Genomic DNA, 19,614 nt, shown 5'->3' with positions numbered 1-19,614 from the left:
TTACAATAGTGATAAGAGTGCTATTGTTGCAGGTAGATAAAAAGTTCCTTAGTGCCAGGGTGCTGTGACATGGATATTGGATCAATAATTATGAGGGCAACATCAGATGGGAGGTTCATTGGCCGCAGCTGAAAGAAAAGGCGGACAGCTCTTAATAAACCTCGAAGTTCCTCAGAACCCTGGTTGAGAATGGCCATTATAAACTTTAATAGCTTACTTATAATGCTAAATGCCCTTCAGTCGCAATGGAGATATTGTTGACTTGATGATGTTCTTCAGAAAGCAATCTCACAGCAGGCCAAGAAATGTTCCTGATAAGAGCCGGCAAGAGGACGAGTTATTGGTAAACAAATCTTACTAATCGATCTCATAGCTGGCTCGCCAATGTCCCAAGGTCTCATCTCTTTATGAGATTACACATTTCCCAAGGTCTCAGTTATCTAGACGTTTTTTCAAGACGTGTTACCTTTGTTTTAGCATTGGTTAGGGTAGTTAGGGGTTGGAATTGTTTGACCTCTCTGTATGTTCTGTGGCCATTACCACTAGGATAAAACGTGAGACAAGAGCCAAATAATATTGTTATAACCAAACAGAATAAGAAAGAAAAATAGAATGAAATAAGGAGATTTTCTTTAGGGGAAACAATCTAAGACGGGATTTTCATTTCTAAGTTTGCTGGCTCGATGGAAAAAGAAGTTAAGGGGAATTTTTAGCATAGTGTAGGTTATGAACAAGAATCTCTCCAGCAGGGCAGAAAGTGAATGGAAATCTCCACAAAAGAGCAGGAAATTAACCAAAATCTGCCTACAAGGATTATTATTATTAATATTATTAAACAGGATTTATATAGCGCCAACATATTACGCAGCGCTGTACATTAAATAGGGATACGAAGTAGAGCAAACTCTCCATAAAGGTAAAAAGTAAATTACCCACCCCCCTCACCCCACCCCCAAAAGGGGCCAGGAGATAAAGATAAAACTGCATAAAGGGATAAGAAGTAAAAGCATAATAACTCCAGAAAGGCATAGAGTAAAGGGTAACGTCTTCAAATAGAAAGTGAAAGAAAGTGAAGAAAGAAAAAGAAATCTGCCAAAAGGGATAGGAAATATAGCAAATTCTCCTTGAAAAGTCTGGAAGTAAAGGCAAATCTTCTCAACAGGACAAGAAGTGAAGGGTATTGTCTCCAACAAAATGACATAAAGTGAAGGGACATGTCCCCAACAGGCTGGGAACTAAGAGGAAATCTGCCTGAAAGGACAGGAAATCTCTCCAAAAAGGCAGGAAGAGAATGGAAAGCTCTCTCAGAGGATATAATGTGATGGCAATCTGCCCAGCAGGTCAGGAAGTGAATAAAAATCCCCTACAGGTCAGCAAGTAGAGAAGAATCGGCCCAACAAGACAGGAAGTAATGGGAAGTCTCTCCCACAGGAAAGGAAGTGAAGTGTAAAAGGAAAGGGAAAGTTAAAGAAAATGTCTCCAATGGGACACAGATGGCAACTGACAGAGGTGCTATTTCTACCCTTACCAATTAAGTTTGAAAATTATATTTGCTCATTACAAATTTCTTTCCTGTTGAGGTTGGTATGTTGTTGATGAGATTTGTTGGACTCTCTGCCAATGATGGTAATCAGCCACAATGCATCCAGTAGCCGTGGACCAGATAACGTAGGCTGAGACATGGAGGAGCTCGGAGATAGATTTATAGGACGTCAGCCATATATTAGACCTGGAACAGGAGTAGTGATGGGGTTCAGCTTAAAAATATGTAGATTTTTGTTATTTTTTTTTACTGACGCTTAGGGGACTGGCATTGAAAATGTAATAATTAACTTAAAAATTGATTTTAAATCCTAGAGGATTGCATCCAACTGCAGCTCATCACTTCTTCATGGGAAGACACGGTGGCTTAGTGGCTGGCAATCTGACCTTGCAGTACTAGTGTCCTAAAATGTATCTGCATTTAGCTCTTCCCGGTTTAAGGAATTACTTAAAAGCAGAGTTGACCTGGGTTAAGCCAGGTCAGCAACATGTTAGCAGAGTAGAAACTAGTACATAGGCAAACCAGGTCAGCAATGGTAAGCCAGTTTACAAACTTCAAGAAACAAGCTAAAGACCACCAAAGTACCTTCTTAGTCCAGTTCTTAATCTTAATAAGGCCTTTGGCACCGGTGTTGGGATAACTAACTAAAAGTTAAGGAGAACAGAGGACTTCCCTTACACCTCTGGTTCAAATGGGCAATAAGTGGGCAAAGAGTGGTACCAAATGTCCAGTCTGCAGGATTACCCTTTTTAGAAAGTTCTGAAAGTTTGGCTGTGGGGTGCTCACAGAAGCAGATGGTAAATACAATAAAGATAATACTTATGGACAGGACAGGAGATGTAGAAAATAGGGATGAACGAACAAAATTTTTAATTTCGAACTCGCGGCGAATCAGGCCTTTCTTGCTTACAGAACATGTAAGCGAGAACAGCCTTGTGATTCGCTCCATTGAGAGTTCATCTGGAGTTCGCCTGCAGTCACAGCTGATTGGAGGCACTCGCATTCCCAGGGAGCGTTCGGGGAAATTTTCGCGAGAATGTCAGAGGCATTCTCACTCATCCCTAGTAGACAATGAAGATGACAGAGTACAGATGGAGGCACAAGCTTGAGAGAAAGTTGTGGACACACCTGAAGTTGGCAATCATGAAGGCAGACAGTAGACAGGTAGGCAGGTAGGAGTCGTGATTAGGAAGCAGGTCAAGGTAAACCAGTTATTTAATGTAAGAGAGTTCGTGCCAGGAATTAACCAGGGCAACAATGGAAGATCACAAGCTGATCCAAAGGCAAGCTTGGTCACCAACAGGTTGTCATAGGACAATGCCAGCCAGACACTGCCCTGTGTTGGCAGCACACTGGAAAGCCAGATTGCTAATCCACAGGAGACACAGAAGCATTTTCAAGTAGTAATTAGACCCAAAACTAATATAATTAACATATTGTATCCCCTTAAAGGGCTTCAATGGAGATATCTCTGCAAAGGAAGGAGACCTTTGCAAGTAATTTTCATATTACTAAGCCCTGTAAGGAAGTCTCACATAGACCGATTAATGTAGACATAGAGACTCAAGTCATTTACAGCCATCTGGTGATTACAAATTTTGCATTTAGCAAAAGTCCATACTAAAGTGCTATAGCAGCTAATATAATTACAGAACACATTTCCCACACAGCCAAAGTCCATGGCGGACGTCAGTCTGGTTTCGGATGGTCATTATGCCAGTGCACTTAAATTGCACTCACAATTTTTTAAATCAAATAAAAGCTTTTATTGCAAAGACGCAACTACAGAATATACTAGTTCCGGGTCACATGGCTAGGAGATAAAAATATTGGCTATGCTACGGTAACATTTATTCAGGTGCGACATCTGCTTCACAACACATAACAAACCATACAACAGCTATGAACAAAGTACATTACTTGTTCAGCTCTCACACATGCACACCTCCTATGAGGCAGATAAATTGGTATATTACTGCTATAAGCCTGTTTATTTGGCAAGAACTTATCACTTAAAATAATAAAATAATGTATAGATGTTTTCTTCAAACAGAATACAAAAACAAATTTAGTCTCTCTGTTTGTCCCAGAGACCTCATCTTTGGAAGATCTCCTAGGCTCTCCTAGCATACAGGCTGCACCCAACCTGTCCACTTGGGCCACCTGGCCTCGGGCTCCAACTCCCCCCAGTCCCAAAGACCTTCTATATTGTATTATCTATGTCCATGTGCTTCAGAGCCATCACAAATTCCTGGCCTGGAAAAAGGGAGGAGTACCCGGCCCACCCGCTCCTTCTAGGATGCTCTGGGCCTGGATCCCAAATAAAAAAACTACAAATCTGCAGCAATACAATTACTAATAGTCCTATCCAGGCCCTTTAATCCCTTTTTCAGGGGGGAGGTGAGGTAGGTGATGCCAAATACCTTCTGAAATTGACATCACATACCTTCTGAAATAGGCATCAAATATTTGATTCTACCTCACCCTACATATTACCTATGTTTGCCTTGTGAAACCTTGTGAAATGTCATGTCACCCTGTTCTAAATGTTTATTTGTAGAAGAACATTTTTTATTATTATTATCCAGTTAATGTATTGCCAACATATTATGCATAGTCCAAAGTCCTGTCACTAGCTGTACCTCAAAGGAGCTCACAATCCCACCATGGTCATGTCATTACCACAGTCTAAGGTCAATTTGAGGGGAAGCCAATTAAAATTACTGCATTTTTTTTTAATGTGGGAGGAAGCCACACAAACATGGGGAGAACCTGCAAACTCCATGCAGATAGCACCCTGCCTGAGATTTAAACCTGGGACCTAGTGCTGTAAAGGCCAGAGTGTTAACCATAAAAATACTTAGTTTCCTTTCCAACATCAACTATTGTAGCAGTCACTTTCTTGCAGCATTTACTTGATCGGAACCCTCTGGCTCTCTCTCAGCCTGGAACCCTCTGGCTCCCTCTCAGCCTGAAATCCACTCTGGCTCTCTCTCAGCCTCTTGCTGATCAAATTACACTTTTTTCTTGCACCTGAGTGCAGGTGCATATAACCCAAATCAGGGTGGGGTTGGGCCAAGGAACCCACCCTTTCACTCCATTGGCTTGCTCCGGGGCCCTGAAGTACCTGCTTTTCCTCTCTAGACCCATACATCAATTAACACTTTCTATTCCCTGGAGCCATTAATGCACTTTCCCTCCCATTTTTGGGACACTCTGTCAGTTAATATTTCTGTTTGTCTTAATGTAGATGTCACTGTCTGGATTCTTCTCACATGGTTCAACAAAGTGCCAATTTATGCTTTGGATCCTTATTCTTTCCCCGTAAGTAGAATGCGTAAAGAAGGGGAAAGGGAAGTGAGCAACAATATGATCTTTTTAGTATACTCTTGCTCTTTCAATGTCCAAATGGAAGGCTGGGGGTGGAGAGGGGGGGGAATATATTACTACTTACAAGAGAAAAGGCGGCATCATCCACTCAGTGGTAGATAAAGCTAACAGTGGGCTCCTGTGCAGAACTAACTTGGGGCCCTGTGGAGTTCCCTGTTGGCTGAGGAGGGTTTTGGGGTCTTCCCTATGTCTGCCCCTGCATCAATTAGTTTTTGCTGTGTGATAGAGCACCCAGAACTGCATGGACAAAAATATATTTATAGCTGTATATTAGCTTGTCTGGAGTTCAGCCTTCCACGTCCTCGTGGGCAGGTCTATGACACTGGCTATCATTCAACCCTGAAGACTGAGTACATCTAGTGGTGAAAAGGGATTACTACAAGGAACAGCTCCAGAAAGCAGATGAGTATTACAGTAAGGGCTTTTTTTTTCTACTGAAAACGTACACATAAAAACAAGATAAACAGAACTGAGTAAATGTACACATCAAGGTATTTTGCAAGACATTGCTTTAGTGGGAAAACCCACAAAATAGGAACTTAACTCCAAATGAAATCTCACCAGTTATTGACCTTCACCACATAAAATCTGACACCACTGCCACAAAAATCCCCTACAAGTAAAAATTAGGAGGTTTACAAAAAAACTCTAAATGCCAAAAAATGTTCTTATTGGTAAGAATCTACAAATCAAAACTAATTTAAAGACCATGGTGGAAGAGAGTACAGCAAACAGACCGGGACAAGGAAATTAACATCTGCAGAGACAGCTAGCCACAAGATTGTTGTTCTCATCAGACAATAATAGCGTATTATCAGATCTGCCCAGGTATATACTTCAATTTCCTGAAATTACACATTGGCTTTCACTTGAATGTCATTGCAAATGACCACAGCTCTAATTGTATTTACTCATAAAGTATTCGCGGAAATGGACCTTATTGTTTTTGTATCGAGCTGCAAAAGATCCACAACTGGAAATTCTGGATTATCTGAGGATCTTGAAAACAAGCAGAAGAAATGAAATGTCCTTTGATTGCCCCGGGACCATGCGTCTCTTCTGATATAGGTTGCAGTCATGGATTGTCTGTGCCCTGGCAGAGCAGCTGAATGAGAATTTGAATAATTGATTTGTTAGCAGTGACTGGACAGCCACCTATTGAATAAATTCTGTCTCCACTTTGAGCCCACTTTAATAAAATACAGAATGTTTCAATATTTCACTGCCACTATACCAGGCAGCTGCATTTAATTTAGTATCATGGGGATAATACAGGCAGATGAACACCGGTACCAGAAATGCATTTTGTCTGGACACTGGTCTTGTAAAAATACATACATCTTAGCCAATCGGTTGAAAGTTAATGTCTGCTTGCAATATTGGCCCCCCAGCTGTGTAGATCTTTTATTTATTTCCTCATCATGCTATTTGTTTCTGAAATCTGCACACCAGCCTTTCCTTCATTCTTGCACAAATTATTCCAGCTCCTCTTCTAAGCTAAAATCGTTTACTGTGATTTCATTGCACACTGTGAGCTTCAAAGTACATTCAGTCTGCAGCAAGTCAGGTAGAACCTGTCCTGGTCGGAGAACAACAAGCATGATCTAACCCTTTCCTCCTTATCCTTAAAGGAGATCTAATGTCACAAACTCACATTAACAGTTCAAGAGCAGCAAGAACACAATCTTATATGAGTTTTATATAAAATGAGTTTTTACTCATTGTTGGTTTATGCAGCCAATCCGTGTAGAGGCTGCTATTGGTTTTCATTATTTCTGGCTGAACACATGAAGGCAGCAGAGTGGCTGCAATGTCAGCTTCTTGCTCATAACTCATGATGCTTTGCATTGTGCATTGTGGATAAGGGTAGTTTCAGCTCTCTACAGCCCAATGGGGTGGCTACATATGAAGACATTCTGAGCAGAGCATTAATTGTAGGCATTAAGGATTTCTGGCAAGGATAGCAGGACAATAATGTCCTTGATCTTCCCTTTTCATTCATTGGATTTAAATCAAGGAGATTCCGTATCACTTGTGAAATGTTATATATATATATATATATATATATATATATATATATATATATATATATATATATATATATATATATATATATATATATATATATATATATATACATTCCTCAGCTCTTTTCTAGGTTTGGCCGGTCAAAATGATCCAAAATATTTTGAATGTAAATGAGGAACAATTCTATTAGTTTGTTCTGGTCTCTGGAGAATCACTACAGCAGCCAAATAAAATATAAATTACTTTTTTAAAATATTAATATAAACGACATTTTTTTCAGCTTGAAGGGCAACATGGGAAAGATGCAACTTTGACATGCAAAAAAAAGAACAGTTCCCATTTAGAACTATACAGACTGTATAACTACAAATATACACATGCGTGTGTACTTGGTGACACAAAGTGGTTGTTGTAGTGCACATCCTTGAAAAATCCAGCCTAGTGTCTTTATTTTTCTTTACAAGTATTAAAACACACTTAGGTTTTATTGGTGCCTTTAGCACATGCCTGGCAATAGCAGAAGACAAAAAGCTGATCTTTCCTACTTTTGGCATGTTTCTTGCTAATTCACGAGCACTCGAGTACAACCAATTAGCTACATGGGCTGTTTTACCTTTTGCAACCTAAACACTGGTGTACATGGGATTTCATGAGGCCGATACCATAGTAAGGTACTCTGGTTAAAAGAATGAACAATTGTTTCTGTAAAATATTACGGAGCTCAGCTTTAACAGCAGCAAGTGTAGGATCTTCTTACATATTATAATTTATACATTATAAAGGTGGAGCTCTACCCACAACTTTATTTGTTCAATAGTTTTACATAGGGGAAAGAAGAATCATTTATTGAGCCATTATGGCTGTCTGTTCAGGAAGTTTCACATCAATTCCTGTCCCAGTGAAATAACACCAGGACATCAATAAGGGTTGCCTCCACATTTCATACATGATGGGGTTTCTGTATAATTTTTAGTTTATACAAATAATGTTTAAGGCAGGAATTACAAAATGCTATAAACTGACTTTACTGCTTTCCAAACTATTTTCTAAATCCTTGGGAAGCTTTTCTCCCCAAATTTGGCCACATGAGGAGTTTGACTATTTCTTTCACCTGGAGTGCTGCCATTCCCCCACCATCCTATATTAGCAGATAATAATAGCACCCTAGACGGAATGGCAAGGAAGTGGAGGTGGGGTGCCAGCATTCGAGTTTGGGGCAAAATAAAAGAGTTTTCAACACATTGTTTACATATTGACTTTGTTATGTTTTGGACTAAACATATTGGCCAGTCAAATACATAGACCTTCTCCGTATGGCTGCAGATGGTAAATATAAACCATATTTATCTGCAAGAACTGGTCTAATTATAAGAAATTTGATTTGGTTTGTTACTTAAAGTGGAACTAAACCCAGTTTATTCTCACCTGGCCCTGTTCCGTTGCAGGTGCCACCATCTTCTTTCTTCTTTTTCTCCTCCCAATCTTCATTGGCCAGACCAGGATAACTGGTCAGACCAGACCGACAAAACTCCAGTGCTGGCATGCAGAAGTTCATTTAGTTCTGGATACTGCAAGGAAAGCCGGGATGTGTCGAGATCCTGGCAACCAATGCTTAGCTGAGCATGGGACAGATGGGATGACCATCTGACACGCAATACTTATACCAGCAGAGACATTGCCTGTCCCGTTCTGCAATAAAGCCCTGCCTGGTGACAAATTTATGACGTGAAACTTTAGTTACATTTTAAAGATACTTTCTGGGCTCCGTATATCCCCTACTTTAGCTGACCTTTGGCTCTTTTTTACGTAAGTAATGTCTGGGTCGCACAATGCTTTAGTTCCAAGTTTTCTTTTGTAAATTTTGGGGTGTTCATGTCACTGGTTGTGTAATAAGAAACTTCCTATTGGCAGTCCAGTATTAGGAATATCTCATGATTTTGTTGGGGACTGGCCAGGAAGGAATATCTGTAGCTCTGGTATAAACATTTCCTGCACCTGGATATGGCCCTGAAAGACCTGGATGAGTGAAGAATATCTTGCAATCCAAGGTAAGGAACAAAAAAAAGGCAGGTTGGGTTAGAGAGTTAGAGGGTTGGCCCCATTGTAGTGGCAGGGAGAGTAATATTTGCCCAGGGATTAGCTTTTATTAGATAACTTAAGTTAAAAAAATATAATGACTTTCTGGAGCTTTTGTCTCTTCATATGATCCTGAAAACATGGATCTCTAAAGACCTAAATCACCCAATAAAATGCATTATTTTAAAAAATGAATTCTGCTTTCTTTTTAAATGTAATATATTTTTTCTTCAAATAAACTCAATAATCCATTAAAATATTCTGTGCTTCTAGAAATGCATCCAGCTATTTCTTAAAGCAATCTATAGTAGTTGCAGGAAACTACTTCCTGAGGGAGCCGATTCCACATTTTCACAGACCTTACAGTGAAGAATCCCTTCCTTATCCGCAGCTTAAAATTAGTTTCCTCCAGGCACAAAGAGTGCCCTCTTGTTCTCTTGTCCCCATCTCAAAGTGAATAATGGGGAAGAGAGTTCTCTATATGGACCATTTATATATTTATACATGGTGATCATATCCCCCCTTATACATCTCTTCTCAAGGGAGAATAGATTCAGTTCAGCTAATCTCTCCTCATAGCTGAGCTCCTACATTCCTTTTATTAGTTTAGTTGTCCTTCTATGCACTCCCTCCATATCCACAATGTCCTTTTTGTGAACTGGTGCCCAAACCTGGACTGCATATTCCAGATGTGGTCTGACCAATGCTTTGTACAGGGGCAGGATTATGTCTCCATCTCTGCAGTCTATTCCTCTTTTAATACAAGAAAGTTCTTTACTAGCTTTAGATGTTGCAGCTTGGCATTGTTATTAGGTCTATGATCTACCAGAACCCCCAGATCCTTTTCTATAATCTATTAAGAACAAACGAATGAAAAGGATCATATTTGCTTTTTAAAACAGAACAGACATAGCTGCTGAAGGGTGACACATGGAACATAGGGAAGCAAAGATGGGGCTAAAAGCTGTGATTAGAAAAAAGTTCCAAAATGTTGCAATTACCTTTTTTTCCCCCACTTTGTATTTATCATGTCATATAATCCACTATCTATAAACAACACGTTTGTTTCCTTCTGGCTACAAACTTCATGTTGGCCCATTTCCCAAAAAAGCATGCATTATTAAAACGAACACTTTACATAACAATTACTCATCACTCCACCCCGCACACTCTGTGCAAAGGCACATAAAAGATTTGCCTGCAGAATCATCAGAGATACGAACACTAGTGTCAGCGCTAAGACTTCCACTAGTCTTTTTTTTAGCTTTCAAATGGAACTGTATCCGTGTTCTTCCAGGAGAGACATCCAAGGGGATCATTCTCTAGTGCCCAGCTCTGTGCTTTTTGCTGCTGGCCTCCTAGGAAACATCATTGCCTTCATCATTCTCTGGCAACACAAGCTAAATGTGAAGTCCAAGAAAACTTCAGTTTTCTACATGATGGTAACAGGACTCACCATTATAAACCTCACTGGGAAGATTGTTGTGTGTCCAGTGGTCATAGCAGCCTATTCTAAAAATGAAACTTTATTCCAGCTGACGGAGAACCAAAATCTGTGCCATTTTTTTGCTTTTTGCATGACATTCTTTGGCCTGGCACCCACTCTCATTCTTTTGGCTATGGCTGTTGACTGCTGGCTGGCTTTAGCCTATCCTTTCACTTACTTAAGGTGCATCACCAACAAAGTTGGGCTTGTGGTCCCCCTTGTGTCCTGTGTCTTCAGCCTGGGCTTTTGTTCGTTGCCTTTTTTTGGCATTGGGAGGTTTGTGCAATATTGCCCCGGCACCTGGTGTTTCATTGAGATGACTGTGAGGGACTCAGCTTCTAAGGATCTCATCTACTCTATGCTTTACGGCACAATTATGGGAGTATTGGTTATGGCCATCATTTTCTTCAACGGGGCCATCATGAGAAAGCTCTATAACATGTATCGGAACAATAGCATGAGGACTGTTGTGGGTTTTAAAGTTGGCAACAAAGGGATGAATGGGGGCCAAGCTCAGATGAAGGAGTTGGACCATCTTATTCTGCTGGCCGTCATGACTGTTATATTTGCCATCTGCTCTCTACCACTGACTGTAAGTATGTACGAGTGAATATTAAAACTGAACATTTTTAAAAGAAATGGAAACACATGATTCCATTGCCAAATATGCAACAGTTTTTCAGTACCACTTCAGGATAGAAAGTATAAGTTATTATTATGACTTTAAAGCTCAGCTCTGGTGTAGTTTTTAAAGAGTCCCATTAAAGGAGAAGAAACAAAAAAAAAATCAGCTGTGGCTATTATCTCCCTAGTTCTCTAGATGTCAGCTACTAGACATCAGTCTTCTGGGTTGAATGACCCCACCGCCATTCATCCAGCATGATGGGTCCACTTACATAAAGAGCAATACCCAAAGGAGAGGGGTATCAGAACTCAAAGTTGGCTTTACATGAGACCTAAAGTAAAGTGTTTACTTTAGGTCCTACTTAAAGACAACTCTGAGACCCCCCTTAAATGGCATGTAGTTTTTTCCTGTATCAAACAAATGCCATTTTTAAATTCTTTGCTTCTGTGGTTTTAATCCTAATTGCTCCTTGATGTATTGATCTCCTGCACCCCCTATGCAGCCAATGCCTGGTGCATTGTGTTTTTCAAGGGTGGATTTCCCAATGGGGACAACAGTAGACCACTCCAGCATAATGTATATAACTGGTCACTTGTCTCGCTTGTTAACAATATTGAAATATATTTATTGGAAGCTTTATAAGATTTTAGTAACTTGGTTTACTTTAAATATGTTTGATACTGTATTCAAGTTTGGTAAAAATAGACCTTATGAATAAAAATGTTGGTCATTCCATCTTGGTATTTGCAGACAGAGATCAGGCACAATAATGCAAAAAAGGGAAACGTATACCTTGTTTTCAATAAGGACATATATTCAGTTATTATTGCAGTGTTTAAATTAAAACACCTCTCTAGGCAAAAATCTGAATTTACTGCCCCTACTAATTCCCTCTAACTTATCACACTGAGATTTTCATCTTATCTTGTGCAAGAAATTATATTCACCTACATCTGCCACTCAGGAACTTTGCTGGTGTCATTTGTGAATATTGAGGACCGCTGATCCAAGGCTGCAGAATGCACGCTGGTCAATCCCCAATAATCCCCTCCTATGATTCCATATCTGAATGGTGACTCCGCCACTGGACTGACAATAGAAAGTGTCCACTTCATGCAAACAGAAAGTCTTAAGGAGGACCCCACTTCAAGTAATCACAAAAGAAAACCTTGGTCTGGAGCATTATGTGAATGGAGCTTTAATGAAATCCTAAAATGCATGCAAATAGCATTTAAAATAACACTTGCTGGAACACATTTAGATTCATCTTGCTCTGTAAAGCAAAAACATGATGCACATGTGTTGCCGTGCACAATACTATGCACTGTGGTGTGCTGTGTTGGAAACAACATCCATTTATTCTTTCCTGTGCAAGCTAGGCCATGGGCTGTCTTAATGCAATGCACAGGAAAAGGGAAGTGTGAATGGGCCCCTAAAGAATAAAGCAATGGACAATGTTTCCAACACTAAACAAACTCTGCTCTTGAACTGAGATAAGGTTTATATTTTAGCCATATACCTGTCTTGGAGTATTACAGGTCCTTACTGGCCACCTCACCTGCTTCCTAGACTGAGCTACCACCAGTGGTCCTGGACCCCTACATTGGGCTTTGCTCCCATCAGAAGTCCTGGAGATAATCCCAGCTCTCTTCTACTGACCATCCCGGCATGCAAAGTCTCTTTCGCCAAAAGCTGTTCCTAGGTCCCAAATGACTTTTCCTACACTGCATAGTGCATGTGGCATGCAAGGTAGAGCCCATCTCCCCAAATGGCACCATGGCAAATAGACCAAGATGCTAGAAACAATGTAACATCCAAGCACTAAAACGGATCCAAATAACCTCAAAAGAATTTACGGCAAAAATGGCATCTTTGGGGGATTTCTGGACCTGTCATAGTTGCAGGGTGCCTACAAAAAAGTACTCTGCATACGTTCTCAATATAGCAAAGGCTCACCCACACCAGTGAAAGTTTAGTCCCACTTTAGGTGCAATGTTTCAGTGCAACATGTTAGTAACTATGCATCACTGCAATGTGATAGTGTGAAAAAAAGTAGAAATGATGCATTTAGTAAACCTACATCAATCTACTGAATAATGAAATCATTCCAGAACAATCATTACTAAGAAAGCACTAGAGGAACAGCCAGACCTTATGAGGAAGACAGAAATGCAAATTAGGTTTCTTGGAAAAAGTTTGAAACATATGGTAGACTATAAGGCATTAAAAATAACCTGCCCGTTGGGACCAGGAAAAAAGCCACTAAGTGTTTTTCCCAAGGAAAGATTTCCTAATATAAATTGCAGAGTGTACTGTGTTAAATTAACATTTACTTGAAAGGCATTTTTGAAAAGTGTTAACTTTTTTAATTTACATGTTTCATATTGTTTAGTTTGATCTACATAGGGAAGCCAAGAAATAATAAAAAAAAAACTTTTTCGATAGTTACTGCCCAAGTCTTAGGAATAATGGAGCAGGTGTTGAATTGTCTAGCGTGGCAGATGGGAAACGCTAGACATCTAATTTTTTTCTTGCTGTATGCTGGCCATACACTAGTTTATTTCTGCACAAACAGATAATTAATTGCAATTTAACTTCTTGGTCATTTACAACCAGACACCACACAATACTGATCAGATATCAGGAATCTGAATTATTATTATTGGGAGCTGGGCTGCTAGTGTCACTGGCCATAGGTGCACCCAACATTTATTTTAAAACAGGAGACATTCCTATGTATGAATACAGCCATTTGTATCTCCTAACGGCCACGATGTTTGCTTCAGCAAAGGCAAAGAAGCTGTTATTGTAAACAGCAGGAACATTCATTGGAAGTAGCTGTTGGAAAGTTTTCCTTGCTGTAGTACTGTGCCATTTCTCCTCTAGAAGAATGTCTAGTCCTCCTAGTCCTACTACAAAGCTAGTGGCCATTGACCAGTGGTCCACTATCCGAGTGATAATACAAAGCCAATAGTCATTGACCACTGGTCAACTGCCCTACACTCTCCTTGTATCTTCAACTTTGCTCCCACCCAGGTCAATGGCCGGAAAAATGGGCAATCCTAATGGATGTTTGAGGAATACATCAATCAAATTATGTAGCAAAAGTGCCCTAGTTTTTTAAAGATTTTGTAACATTCAATGTTTTCTTCTAATCTATTAGAAATATTGAACTGTTTTAGGCCAACCTGGGACACATAAAAACCAAAAACTTCCCTTGAAAGGCAATTGTGTCCTACCCAGTCATGTTATAGGATTCCTGAAATGTTAAGAATTAGACCCTTTTACAAATCTTGAGTTTTTCTGTTGGTTTCCTAAATAGAATGGGGGACAACACTGACCAGTAGGGAAGTTAGGTACAAGCTGAGCAAATCTCAACTTTTACAGAAATGTCATTTCGTAAAAGTCCAGTTGCCTATAGATTGGTTTCTACTAAATGTTGGAATGTGGCTTTCACCAAAGGTGCCCTCTCCCCAAGACTGGCAGATCTACCATAGTTATATAAATGTTTATTACTAAAAACATCCCTATACATATTCACAATCACCTCTAATTATATATATATATATATATATATGATATATTTATTAATTGCTATCTGTGTCCTATTGGCAACATTTCTTATCCCCTCTTGTCCCTGGAACACAGCAAAAACAAAGTAAAAATATACATGTCAACTGTTCTGGTCTTTAATAGCAGAGTACAGTAACTAAAATTTATATCCATCTCCCCTCCCTTTTGTGTACTTCCCCCACCTTCTAGATTGTAAGCTCTTCAGGGCAGGGTCCTCTCCTCCTGTGTCACTGTCTGTATTAGTTTATCATTTGCAACCCCCATTTAATGTATAGCGCTGCGTAATATTTTGTCGCTATATAAATCCTGTTTAATAATATTATTAATAATATACCGACCCTTTAAAAAGTTATTTCTCATTGATCACTGGGAAAAATTGTACATGGCTGCAAAGGATCACTTTCCAAAGGAACTTGCAGTTTCACTGAAGAGCAACAATGCTTGTATTGTAATCTCAGATTGGGAAACATATCTCCTATAAATCCAACGTGTGAAAATTGAAAAGCAGACGGTTCACAAAACATTTCTAGATAAATCAATATTTCTTATATAAACATTTCTGGAGAAAGGAATATTGTCTGGATGCTTTACTGATCCTACTGCATTTATAGCTCTCTGCCAAGACAAACATATGTCTGGCGTGGTTCAGGTCCTTAGAAAACTGCTTGTTACGTGAATGTTGTGCCGAGTTGTGAATTCAGTTTCTGCAGTTAGTGCAGTTAATATTCATAAAAAAAAACCTTTACCTGGCCATTATGGTCCAACTGACAGCAATTTTTGATTGCCCACTTTCCTCTAGTAAGTTATAATTTTTTATTATGCATCTGCATTTAGCCTACAGCCCCCACCCCAAAGTTTGGCATCCATCCACCCTTCTTTTGCCCCCATCCCGAGTCAGAGAATTTCTGGGAACAACAGAGGAGTTCCTCATACCAAAAGGAAAAGACGAGTTCCTCATGTAACAAAAACTTCATGACGGTCTGTAACTCCAATGACGTAAAACTTGCTTGGGCCTCTGCCATCACAGCTTCTCACTAAAAGAAAAAACAGTTTTAAGAATCTCAAAGACCTTATATTTGCACAGGTACAAACTAAGATATTAGGCTGTCATATGCCCCCACACTCATTTTTCTATTTCATCTGGAAGGGGGCAAAGCCAGGAACTTCTCAGCACTCCCTGGTATATATATATATAGTGAGATCATCTATGACACTTCTGCCACTGACTGTCTCAAGGCATTTGGAGCGAGATAGTATTATTATTATTATTATTATTATTAATAATATTATTAATAATAATAATAATAAACAGTATTTATATAGCACCAACATATTACGCAGCGCTGTACATTAAATGGGGGTTGCAAATGACAGACGAATACAGACAGTGACACAGGAGGACAGGACCCTGCCCCTAAGAGCTTACAATCTAGGAGATGGTAATGTTACTCTTGTGCTGGTGTAGTAAGTGAAAATTCACCAGCATTCAAGCAGAAAGCTTTATGTCCATTTGTTGTTGTATCACTGTTGATCATTCTCTTTTGGTTTAGGGGTGGAAATATTGGCTTTTCTTCATGTGACTATTTGTTGATAAATAAAAAAGACTGAAAAAAAGAACTGTGCTTGAGTGCTGGTGAATTTTCACTTATGTAAACTTGGACATATACAGCGTGTCATCAATGTTGTCAAATGCATGCATCAACTAAGGTTGTGTGCAGCTCTACATGGAATATGTCTTGTTCTGCTCATGGTTCTCCTTGCTGGAGGCTCTGATGTGCGAAAGAAAAGCCCTGCTTCTACCAAGCTGGCTGCCCAAACACAGAGTAAGGTATAGTAAGACGGCGATGGATGTAAGGTCAGATGCAGGGGGAAACTGGGAAGATCTAGGGAGGGGCACCTAACTCAGCCAACATGATCAACCTGGGTCCACAAAATTTGTTTGATGGTGAGCCGAAGTCACTGCCCAGGGATCAAATGTTGGCTATGTCCCCAACTGGGGTGAACATATACTGCTGAGGAGTTCTTTGCTTTCTGCCTGCTCTGTATATCAGGTTAAGAAATAAATAAAAGAACAATAAAGTGCAGAACACTCAGTCTGTTTTTCATGGTATACAGTGCCCTTTAAAGATAAATTATATTTTGAGAGCATGAATAACCATTTATTAATTTAAACTTCTGTAGACCTTACAGTCTGTTATATTATTAGAGGCCACTGCCCCAAGCACCAATATCAAGTTTCTCACAAACAAGATGAACCAACATACAGTTACATATCATAACATAAGCAATGAACAATATTTATCTGTCCTGGTGGTTGACGATGGTCAAAAATAACATTCTCAGGAATTTCTTCTCAATTTTGGGAATAACAGAAAAAATTAATGCTGGTTTGACGACTTTACGTCAGCGGACAGATGTCAATGAGCCTGGATAATTACAACCTTTAGGGTCATATTTACAAAAGCATAACGTGACTTTTTAGGCATCTGATTGTGTGCATGGAAAAAAAAAATGAAGGAATAAAAGACTGAAGAGAACGGAATGGGCTCCTTGGTCTTTTAGGGATTTTCCTTTTTTGTCAAAGGAGACATGTGTCTAGGGGTGCCAGTCCTGAAGTATAAATGTATATATATATTCTACATAGAGCTTAAACTATCCACCTGTCAATTCTATAGCATGGTGCTCTGGTTCTCCTCTCCAAAACAAGCCAACATATAGCAGCAATATGCCCCAAGTACATCTTTATCTATAACTGGCATACAGGCGACGATATCTGTTGAAAAAAAAATAACACAAAAATAAATTTATTAAGCATAAATAAGGCTTTGCTCAGACTGGCCATGGGGTTGCTGTGCAGTTACCGCTTCCTCGGAGGAGAAGCTACTTGTAGCTTGTTCCAGCGACAGCCCCATAGAGAATCAATGGGGATGGCAGTGAGCAGCTTTAAAATGTGCAGACGCTGGTTCTGAGGTGCAAGCGACCAAGCGGCTGGCAAGGTGCCAAGCAACGGGAGATGCATGGAATCGCTTGATCCCGGGGCTGCCTTTAATGTAAAATCCAGTGCTCCAACAAAATCAATACAATGAATAAAATATTCAGGATTCTGCACAGCCAGGAACATTACTTCTGAGAATGGTGCTGAGGTTGCGGTGTGCTAACCGCTTCCTCACATTATTAAACCGCTGTCTTGGGAAAGATGTAGTGTCTACCCACAGCGGCCAAAAGAGAATGAATGGGGGCCGCAGTGAGTGGATTAGTCCCAAGAAGCTGGAAAGATGCCATAGGACAAATAGCAAAGCTTGTTACCACCGTGGGTCTGAATCGGTCCTAAGTGTTCCTATAAAGATTCTGCTAGTCCATTGCCATGTACTTGTCATATAAGTTACCTGCATGTTGCTTCCATACTTATTAAATTGACAATGTAAACTGTTCAGTGCCCTCTCTTTTGTCTCTTCTATCAGTGACCCCCTCCACAATGCCTTAGATCTTTTTGCATCCATTCGGTTGGCTTTTAGGTGATCCATAGGGAGCGTGTTCATTTCAAATTCACAGTAGATCTGACCGCAATCCTAAAATCCTAAATAAGCTGCAGCATAGTAAATCAACTAAAATCAACCAAATCAATTAAAAATTGTATTTTATTTAATATTTTTTAACATCTGCAGCTTCTATTAAAAGAATTCTGCTGATCTCACCATAAGGGTACTTGCTCAAATACTTCCTCCTACGTCCTGACAACAGTTGTGTTTTTTCCCTTGTCACATGTGCCTCTTATGAAGTCTGCAAGTGGCCGCACTGATACATATTGCACAAAGATGATTCACTGTTGTCAGGAAGCCGGTTAAGAGCAAAGATGTGCAGCTGGGGCCAGTTACTACAGACAGGAAGTGGTTGGAAGAATGGGCTGGAAAAAATCAATCGTGAGATACAAAAAGTGTAAAATAATTTTCTAAATTCTAAAAAAAGGCTATTTTATGCCTGGCGCACAAGACATCTGTGTATGCCAAGATACAGTAGAGGAATTTTAAACTTCTCTCTAGATGATACTACAAACCTGCACATGTACACCGTATGTCTTCTCGGTTATGTTGGAGAGGGTGTGGAATGCGTGGACAATGTCACATATATGGTGGCATTGCCCAGTAAATGAGAGTTACTGGAGAAAGGTCCTACAAATGATTGAAACAATCTCAGGAGCCTCCTTAAGCTACCTACATACGTCCAATAGTTCTCGCCCGATAATCGGCTCAGGGCTGATATCGGGCGTGTGTACAGCAAGCGTCGTTCATCATCCAAATGACTGTCCTGGTGGATCCACGGAAGATGGGCGACAAACAATCCTAATGCAAGAGAAGGGGGAGAGTGCACAGAAGAGTGCTGCTACGTCATTCTCCCCCTCCCTTCTCCATAGAGAAGAACGGTGCTGTATGTACAGCACTCGTTCATGCATCGTGCAGTCTTTTGTCATTGGAAAGATCCTTTCCAATGACAATAATTGCAGGTGTGTATGCAGCTTTAGAGTTTACCCCTTGTGTACTTTTCCATTGCACCAACCTCCCATTAGGTAGATACAAACGCTCGCTGGTGCCCTTCCTTCCTAATGCAGCCAAAGCACAGATATTGCGTTATTGGAAGGACCCCAGGGAACCCCCATTAAAAGGCTGGTTCCAATTGGTTGAGGAAGTTTGTAAAATGGAAGAAGGGTATCATGATTTTTGAGATACCTCCTCACGGTTCACTGCCACCTGGGCCCCCTGGATACTGTTTACGAATAGTGCTGATTACCTTGGCATTCTTAGTCAGAATTAGAGCAGGAGGCTGCCATACCAGGGTTATTTCAGGGTACTTTCTGACAGGTACTGAAAATCTCAAATCCCTTTTCACTGTTATTTC

At 40.0% G+C, this 19,614-nt stretch overlaps 1 protein-coding gene across 1 annotated transcript in view; it reads left to right on the top strand.

The window, feature by feature from the left end:
- Window positions 1-10,213: 10,213 nt before the first annotated feature.
- LOC140342305 (prostaglandin D2 receptor-like) overlaps window positions 10,214-19,614 on the top strand; it is a 17,004-nt gene continuing 7,603 nt past the window's right edge. Inside the window, exon 1 of the mRNA XM_072428444.1 lies at window positions 10,214-11,115. Coding sequence (XP_072284545.1) covers window positions 10,309-11,115 — 807 coding nt within the window. The 5' untranslated portion in view covers window positions 10,214-10,308. The remainder of the gene's footprint in view (window positions 11,116-19,614) is intronic.

This window comes from Pyxicephalus adspersus, chromosome 12 (genome assembly GCF_032062135.1).
Source record: "Pyxicephalus adspersus chromosome 12, UCB_Pads_2.0, whole genome shotgun sequence".
NCBI classification, from domain to species: domain Eukaryota; kingdom Metazoa; phylum Chordata; class Amphibia; order Anura; family Pyxicephalidae; genus Pyxicephalus; species Pyxicephalus adspersus.
This window is presented reverse-complemented; position numbering and strand designations above follow the sequence as displayed.